Source organism: Pseudorca crassidens, chromosome 2 (assembly GCF_039906515.1).
Source record: "Pseudorca crassidens isolate mPseCra1 chromosome 2, mPseCra1.hap1, whole genome shotgun sequence".
NCBI lineage: Eukaryota > Metazoa > Chordata > Mammalia > Artiodactyla > Delphinidae > Pseudorca > Pseudorca crassidens.
Window position 1 is genome coordinate 149,078,762 of NC_090297.1, and position 9,721 is coordinate 149,088,482.

Below are 9,721 nucleotides of genomic sequence, written 5' to 3' on the forward strand. Positions count from 1 at the left end.
ATAAAGTAAAAAGAAATGGGTTTCCGAGGCAGTGATAGCAAGAACAGATGAAGTGTGATAAGGAGTGATTGGAGGAGGGAAAACATCAGACCAGAAAATTCTGGAGGCTGGCAGGGTCATGCTGAGAAAGTCAGCTAGAAGAGGTTCCTGGTGGCAGGGAAAGGCAATCGTCTTTTAAGATCACAGTTATGTAACATTCGATGTGAAAGTCCAGTCTTGTGCAGCCAGCCAGACATCCCTCTGTTAACTCAAGAGTGTTAGTAAAAGTCTGCTATGCAACTTTCTTATGTGACTGCTATTTTGAAGAAATCAAAGAAAAGAGGTGATGTTCTCTATAATTGATCAAGATGCAGTGAAGAACCAGAGGCCAGCCATAGTAGCTAAGTAAGCATGAGTGAGAATGACATTTGGGGAGGCAAAAAAATGGAAGAAGAGGTGACCATAAGAAATTATAAGGCTCCCCAGAATATCCAGAGATATAAGAATAACACGTGTGGGATAAGCATTGAAAGCTCTACCCAGGCCCTCAGACCTTTTTACCATTTCTGTGCTCTACTCTGCAGGCTTCTGTGTACTCTGGTTTCTTAGGGTTATACTTCCACTCTTTTGGGAGGACTCCCCTCAGGCTGCAAGTCAGCTTTGTAGTCACACAGAAAGAGTTGGATGCCCTGGGGGCTCATGTGCCCACAGGGTGTCCCTTCACCAATAACTGACTGGTACAGCAGAATGAAAGCCCAGTTCCTTTACCTGGAATTGGGACAAAATGTACACAAACTTATAGTCCAGGGTTCCCTTCTGGGTCAAGGTTAAGCCACCCTCCTTCGACTTTGCCTGGTCACCCTACTATGTGCCTTCCCTGTCCCATCCTGCTTACCCTACTCCTTTTCCCATTTCTCCTTTGAGAACTTGGAGAAGTTCCTTAATAAATTACTTTCACACAAATTCTCTTCTCAGGGTCTGCTTCTGGAGAATCTGTCCTAAAAGAGACACTAAAGCTATTTTAGTTGAAGTATTAAAGAAAAGAGTGATCACACTGGATGGGAAGACTTGGACATGCTCAAGAAGAATACTTGGGTTTCACACAGGCTTTCAAAGGCATCCAAGCTGGTTATTATTGGATGGAGTGTATGTCAAGCAAAACCAAATATACCTTAAATATAAAGAGGAACTGAGAAGTTGTTCCAGAGAAAATATTGGTAATCAATAGAAAGAGAAAGGAAAAGACGGAGGAAGACGTAATATTTGACCTGGGCACTGAAGGGTGAGTAGGAAGTGAAGATGTAGTGTAAATACATCTCAGACAAGGCTCCAGTATGAAAATAGAAAAGAGGCATTAATTTGAGAAGCATCAGGAAGTGATTGATATAGGGCCCTAATTTCTCATTCCAAGGGAATCAAAGTGAAAACAAAGACACTGCATTTTTGACAGGTGATTATTTATTTTTGCCATTCCACCAAACCTAAGGAAGCAGAAGCTTAAAATGAGATAGGATATAAACCACCAATAGTTCCACATTAGCAGTGGCGTCAAAAATTTCAAAGATTCTTCTAACACAGGTATTTTTTCAGTAAATAATAGCACTTAAGGACCAGTAGAGTTGCTAATAGGGGAAACGTACCTAATTCTCTGTTTTTAAGGGGAAGAGAGGGGAAATAGATGTACTGATTTTTAACTGGTGCTCCACTTCAAGTCTGTAGCTCCAATCTTTCAATCTCCAGAGACAGTTTATACACCTCCAGGGCCATTTTTACATCCTCTGGATTTGGGAGACACTGCATGAGTTTCCTGCCTGCGAGTACTTGTTCACAGCCCGAGAGAACTTCCTAAAAGAGATAAAAGGATGGTTTGAGAGGCTTCTCTCCAAACTGTGAAGGTATAAGATTACTTCAGGATGCCTATTGATGACAATAAAATTGGAGTATCAAGACCCTCCTTAGGACTGATGCAAGAAATCAGAAGATACTTTGTGCATCTCAGCAGAGTATTTGCCCTAAGATCGAGACCAGCATTGCTCTAAGGCAGCAATGAAACTAAGCAGAGAAGGAACAGCACTGCAGAAGATACCCGGGGAACTTCTTCAGGGTCAGCTGAAGGGATGGATCTGATGTCTATGCAAAAGCATAGCACTTACTGTAATAGAAAATGTAGAGCTGGGAGCCAGGTTGCCTATATCTATGGAACCTTCCTATCTAGGGGCTTGGTCTTTCTTGCTATAAAATAAGAGAATTAGAACTTGCTTTAAGAGCTCAACATGTGCTTTGAGAGTAAAAGTGCTGATTCTGAAATTGATTTAAACAACTCAGAAATGAGTCCCAATAAAAGTCAGATCTCATCAGTGTTGGCTGGAACAGTGCTCTGGAGCAGGTTACAATTTTTACAATGTGATAGAATACCCCGAAGTGTCTGCCACTTACCCACTCACACTTGGGCACTTCTGGGTACCAGGTTCTGTTCTCTGAGCAGATGATACTCGGAGAGCCGACCACACTATAGCCAGAGTCACACTGGACAGTGACAGTTTCAGACTCAACATACTTATACTTGTCCAGAGACAAAGTTCCATCTTTTATCTCTGGTTTCAGACATAGAGCTGTAATGCAAACACGATTTTGATCATTTTGTGATTCTCAGAATAAGATTTTACAATAGGAAAGAATACTGGGGGGTGAGAAACACTGATAGTAAATTTTGCCTGCAGTCTGAGAGTTGTTCTTTAACTACGTTTATTGTATTATTATAACAATAAAATTAATAACAACAATATTAATGTTAATGTATAGCTATCACCAACATAAAACACTATTATTATCTACACTTTGCTGGAGAGAAAAATTAGGTAAAGACAATTTATGTGACTTGTCTATGGTTGCGTAGCTTTTAGGTGACATGATTATGATATAAACCTAGGTATTGTGGTCTAAAATCTGAGTTTTAAAAACTACTGTATGTCAAAACCTGACTCTTTTCAGCATCTTAAGTATGTAATTTCTATTCTTATGCCCTTAGTATCTTCCTGTATTAAATGGAGACAATGGTGGGAAATTAGACACTTGAGTTGCTGTTAGCCGTGTGGTAAGAAAAAAAAAAATGCACACCTAATCTTGGTCTCATATCAAGTCAGCTTTTCTATGAGGAGGTGATGACATGCACCAGGTACTAATGGAGATACCAGATACTTCAAGGACGTTTGGGATTTTTCCATGAGTCCTCATTCTAACTTTCACAGGAATTCACTAAAATTTTGCTGAATCCTCACTATTCTCTTAAATTAAAAATTATTATCTCTAACTCTTGAATATTGATAAAGGTAGTACTGTAGAGCAGTGTGAAAACTACGATCCATTTAATGTGGTGCTGGGTTCATTGACTACTCATTGGAGAAAAACAAATTTTGACCGCTACTTTACACTATAAACCCGTAGGAATTCCAAGTGGGCTGGGGATATCAATGTGAAAGGTAAAGCACAAAGCTCTGGAAGATAACATAGAAGAATATTTTTGAGACAAATATTTTTTAATACCGCACATATTTTTTAAACAGCACAGTACCACATCCAAGTATTAAATACAGGAAATGAATAAATACATACATACATACATACAAATTTCTAAGTGCTGCCTCTCGCTGGGGAGAAACCATACTGTCAGAACTTGCATGGTAGTCCTACCATCTTAGCAAGGGCCATCAGTAAAGTGGAGTTACCTTTACACTGAGGAGCTAGAGATGACCAATGTGAATTTCTGCAGGTGATTTTTTCTTCTCCAACCAGAATATATCCTTCATCACATTTATACTGCACCACAGTAGTAAAGGAAAAAATTGGACTCACATCTTCATAGGATCCATGGGCAATGCTAGGAAACATGTCGCAGTCTTGAATGGCAAAAGAGAAGGGTCGAAGAGAATGAGCTAGAGTTTAATTAACTATTCAGAGTGATGGACTCTTCCCATTTTATAGAACAAAGTCATTAAATTATACTGCTGAGGTATGTTTCATTTACTTAAAATCACTAGGAATGATTTATTGAGTTCTTAACCACTTGCTAGACACTGTGTTAATCATCTATATATGTTATACCATTTAATCCTCATGCTAACTCTCTGATGCCGTATGAGCATCAGACCCACATTAGAGAAAAGGAAACACAACCGTACAAGGTCACAGCTAGTAAATACCAGTAACATGAATCAAATTGAGGATTCAACTCAGGTTTGTGTTAGTACAAAGTCCACTGTCACTTTCTGGAATTCTGCTCTCGGTACTGATCATTGGACTTTCACTTTCTACGGCATCAGTGGATGCTTAAAGGCCATAAAATGAAAGTCTGGGCTGAAGAACAATACTCTCCTGTGACTTGCAAAGTCTAGCAATGCTCCATATTTGATTAAGCAAGTAGCTCAGAAACCAGTTAGAAAACTCTTACCTCCCTCACTTAAAGACAATGTCAGGAATTTAAGACAGGTCAGAAATTTAAATTATTTTAAGAATAATAGTTGGGGAAGTATTTCTATAAAGCTTTCGATATCCTGTGAACACCACCTGTAGTCCCAGGTGAGGCTAATGTGTGAGAGAATTTATGCTTCACATTGAGAGAAGGACCCTCAGGAGATCACTGAGAAAACCTAATGTGGCTCCTTTCAGGCTGGGGGGACATTAGTCACAGCGAACTAGTGTCCAGCTCCTGTCTGAGAAATCTAAAAGGCAAAGGATGGGCCGTCTAGTGACAGGCACTCTAAGGCTCTAAGGTGAGACTGAAGAACAGATCTCTGCTGCTTTGAGGTTGGCCTGGACTCCTGACATTATCAGAAGCAAGGCTGAGTTAGCACTTCAAGTAGATTAGAAATGGGCTGCATGAGAAAGACAGTCATGGTGGAATTGTCCTCAGGCCAGTCCAAAAGGGTCTCCTGAGGTGGGAGGAAGCCCTCTGTAAAAACAAAATAACTCTAGAAGTCACCAGATGATACCTAGGAGATAGGAAATAGGAAATGAACAACCAGAATCAGAGGTGGCTCCCTGGATCAGCCAGACTCTGAACTGCAAATTGCACTTAGAAGATCCTCAGTGATGATGAAGGACCAATTTAAAAAAAAGAAAAAAACTCACAAGAGAGAATAAGCTTTAAATACCCATGAGGCCAAGAGCCAGCTCAGGTTCTTGTTTCCCTTACCTGTGCTCCTCCCAAAACTTCAACTCTGGAGGGTTCAGAAAGCATAGTAACGGTAACTCCAAGTAAGTTCTGTTTTAGTTGTGAGGAAAATAAATTCATCTGTGTATAAATCAACAGCTTCCATACAGCCTTTCTTAAACCTCAGATTAAGCACCTCCATAAAAATATAAAAATGGCTCTTAGTTTTTCTAAGTAAGCACATATATGCAGTTCTGTACTGGGCTTTTCTTGCAGTGTACTTTAAAACATAAGATTTAACCATACAAATAGTTCTACCACAACACTAGTCACACTTGTGCCAGAGGATTAGAACAGGAAATTAGTTCTGTAGGAGAAGGTGGTGACAGAACTGGGCACCAGAGTATCCAGGGAAGGCATCCAGGAATAAGTTGGAGATACCCTGAAGGACGGATAGAAGGTAAGTAGTTGACAAGATGTGAGAGGCAGATGGATATTGAGGCAATGGCGAAGTCTCTGGCCTCAGAAGGTCATTACTGTGAGAGAGGGGAGGCAAATCAGAAAGGGAGATTTACATCAGAGTTGGCAGACATTAATGCCATTTCAGAGAGTCAGGGTCATGGGTAATGGGAAGATTTGAGGGAACAGAAGAGAAAGGAAAAGGGAAACAGAAACATGAAAAAATAATTGAAAGACTTGTTGACAAATTTGATAAGGCTTTCCTCTACTACCTCAGTCTCTAGAAGAGGGGAACTTAGAGATGAAGTTGGAGGACGGAAAACCCCCAAGCATAAAGTTCTTTATCCTGTACTGATACTATAACCTAAATTAATACTGTCCCTCAATAATGTTCATGCATCTGATATGAAAAATCATCTTTCAAATATAGATATTCCTTAATTAACCCATGCTTTCCCCCTTACCAGTCTCAGTGAGGAAGAAAACATGGCTTCCACATTTCTAAATCAGTAAGCTAGCTCGCATAAGAGCATTCAGCCATTATTTTCAGCTCAGAATATTCCCTCTAAGCTATCCCAAATCTCCCATTTTTATGCCATGACAGCTGTTTCAGGGAACAAATTCATAAATATTTTAAATTTATTATGAAAATTAATTCTCCTAGATAAAATGTTAGCTAACAAAAGAGTAAAACATCACTTTGCTTAGAGGACATTTCCATCTAAATTCTGTAAAAATAAATTAATTTTCATAGTGACAGGTCTTCAGTTCTGGTAAGTTCTCTCAAATGCTTTGGCTTCTCATTCATTGCTAAAGATTTTCTTACATTTCAATAACCATGCCTTACTTTTATATAATGGTTTAGAATTCATGAAGTACTCTATATTTTTACTCTAGAAAATTTACTCCGTATTTGTAATAACAGAAAATATTTTTGTTTATGGATGGAATTTTTAAAAATTAAGCAATAACTAAGATTGTAGATGGTATAATTAACCTATTTGGAAAGTAATCTGTATTAAGCATTTTAGAGCATTTAAATTCAAGAAATTGATTTAAAAATTAAAGATTATTCCTTGCTAAAGCAGCCTCACAAGAATTTTTGCATTTCAACACTTTGTTATTCTAGACACTATAAAATCCTCTATCTGAATTGGAACAACTTCTTTTATACTTAAATTTTATTTCTTATTAATATAGTTCATTGCACTCTCTCAAAAAGATTATGATATACCATCATTTCACTGAATTTGTTTTGTTTTTGTTTTTTTACATCTTTATTGGAGTATAATTGCTTTACAATGGTGAGTTAGTTTCTGCTTTATAACAAAGTGAATCAGCTATACATATACATAATCCCCATATCTCCTCCCTCTTGCGTCTCCCTCCCACCCTCCCTATCCCATCCCTCTAGGTGGTCACAAAGCACCGAGCTGATCTCCCTGCATTTCACTGTATTTGATTAATTCTTAATTGGGTATTTTTCTACATATGTTAGAGAAAATACCCCCTTTTCCCATAACCTCTGTACTCACCACACAAGCAGGAAGGGCACAGCAATAGCACCAAGACCCCAAAAAAATGCAGTGCTGGGAAAATGCAAGACAAATTGGTGGCCATGGCACAGTCTCAGAGGGGCCACAGTGGCACTCAGCTGTTCTCAGACACCTTGGATCAAGATGAGGAAAAGTAAGCATCAGTTGAAATGGTGCCTAAGCAAAGAAAAGCAGCCTTGACAAAGCCCAGCTATGTGTCAGTAAAGGGGAGGGATTGGGGGAGTGACTAGAAGGCCAGGTGCTTGGCATAGCTCTGACAGGGACAAGCTCAGAAGCCTCCTTCTTGGGCAGAAGCATCTGGAGGCCTCAGGAATTCTGTATGTATTTACTATTGTAACCCCAAGACTTTCTTGCAGTTCAGATACAGAACATGATGAATCCTTTCTGGATTTATATACATGATGTTCTCTGAGTAAACAAGAACACATGGTGCAAGGACTTCAGCTCATGATGCACAGTGTCTGATGCACAGTTGTCTCCTCAGGAGGTAGAAGCCATAGCATGAGGGAAGATAAGATGTCTGAGAAGCAGTCCCTGTCCAGGGAGTGGTTTCGTTAATCAGGGGTATGAATTGCTCACAGATAAATAGGTTTTTTAAAAGTCTAGAAAATTGTGTTTCTCCCTAGATAGCCCACAGTCTAGCCAGAACAGAGTAAAATGTCTCTCAGTGTGAAAATACTAAAGATCTTGCCCAGACAATAATTATTCTCACAATACTTCAGTAGGAACTTCTTTTCCCTATTTCCTGGGTCTTCTAATGCACATAAAAAAGCAAATAATTCACTCTAGGAAGATATTCTAGTGTAGAAACTATTTTAGCCTGTGTTTGTAGCACAGAAAAAGCATGCACAGAAAGTTAAATTGTTGAGGATGATGAGTTAAGAAGAAAGGAAGATTTATTATGACTCTCAGAATATCTGAATGATGCTGGATCTGAGTGAAGCCCCAAATTTTGTCTCTAAGCACAAAAAGACAAGTGGATGGAAGGCACATGTGTTATTTTTCATGGATTATTAACCCCCAAGACTAAGATTTCTCCTAACCATCTGGGACTGCCTGTCTATTCATCCAGATCATTTCCTAAATTTTGTCTCCTTTAGTGGGCCAGAAGAAACTACTAACGTGGATTCTATACTTTGCCCACCAACTGTGGATTACTGTTCCTAGAGGAGATGAAGATAGTTGGCTAAACAAAAGAGAAGACTAAGTTCTGGGAACTGTCCTAATGAGCTTCACTACTCAGCTGACCTGGAGTGACTCTACATATCAATAATAGCCAAAATGCCTACTTCTCAAAAATAAATGAGAAGCATTACCAAATATAGCTGAGTGAACACCTTTGGCATACTAAAGAAAACAAAATTAAATTTCAACTTCCTAGATAGAAAGAAAAAAATAGGAAACCTACTAAATGGCTGCTGCCTTTAGAAAGAGGAGCCACAATAAAGCAATTTAATGATTAACCAGAAAGTTTTGCTGAGCTGCTTTTAATCTTTAAGCACGTCATATACCAGAACTTTACCTAAGTTATCATAACTGATCCTCAGAAAAACCTGTGACCTGGTTCTTACCTTCCTCTTTGCATAGATGAGGAAACAGGTTCAAATAGATTAAGTAAACTGCCTCCAAACATTTCAGATAATGAGCAGCTAAGCCAAATTCTGAACCCAAGACTGCTTATAAATTCAAGATTTTTTCTTTATACCAAAATAATTTCCACTTACTGGCCAATAATGGTTTTCCTTCAGAACACTGAACCAACCATTTGGGAGTAAATCAGCATTGTTGGCCTTTACTCAATAGTAGTCTTACCCTCCAGTTGCTGCTGGTGCTGCAGTTAATGGCTTGGACCTGTGACCTCCTCCAGAGAATGTGCTGGAATGGCAAGAAACACCCCATCCTGATGTATCTAGGAAGTTATACCCTGTCCCCCAGGAGCAACGAATGCCGACTGATATTGGAATACAAAAGCTATGACTCCTTGCCTCAAGGCTGGACAAAGCTGTGGTGCAATCTACTCTCTAGAGCCACCATGGATCAGGTGATTCTCCACTTAACCTGAGAACAGTCCTTGATCAGCTCCTTTCTCTCCGTATCCTGCTGCTTTATTCCCCTAGAGTTGTTTTTTCTTTTTGTTTTTGCTGAAGATCACAGCATCAAAAATTCACATGCATCTGAATGCCTTCTGAAGAAGCTGACTGAAGACAGTTTGTACCACTAATGCATCTAGGAAGCAAACTCTAAGAATGGGATTCTAGAATTGGATCATTCTTCAGCCAACTGACCATCAAGACTCCATCTCTGGTGATTCATGAAATATTGATAGTCCTGGCTTGCTGTATCCTTGCAACAAAAAACATTTTTACCTGGTAAACTCTCATGGCATGTAGATGGAAGGAGATGCATTGGCTGTGCAATATCTCTGACATTTGAGAAGTGTAATAAAAATAGCAATTATTAGGATTTTGCAAGGGACAGTTGAGTACCATTGATACAGGCCTGAAAGTGAGAGCTCAACACAATCAATCACAATTCAAATCCAAGTGTGAAAGCTACTAGTTACTATTTAAAGAAACCG

At 39.1% G+C, this 9,721-nt stretch overlaps 1 protein-coding gene across 1 annotated transcript; it reads right to left on the minus strand.

Moving 5' to 3' along the window:
- Positions 1 to 1,436: 1,436 nt before the first annotated feature.
- LOC137219892 (apolipoprotein R-like) lies at positions 1,437 to 7,247 on the minus strand. Its single transcript, XM_067729133.1, has 4 exons — positions 7,123 to 7,247; positions 3,705 to 3,875; positions 2,416 to 2,591; positions 1,437 to 1,824 (listed from the first exon to the last, which is right to left on the minus strand). Exons 1-4 carry the CDS (start codon positions 7,205 to 7,207, stop codon positions 1,687 to 1,689), a joined length of 570 nt encoding a protein of 189 aa, XP_067585234.1. The 5' UTR covers positions 7,208 to 7,247; the 3' UTR covers positions 1,437 to 1,686.
- Between the last annotated feature and the right edge of the window lie 2,474 nt (positions 7,248 to 9,721).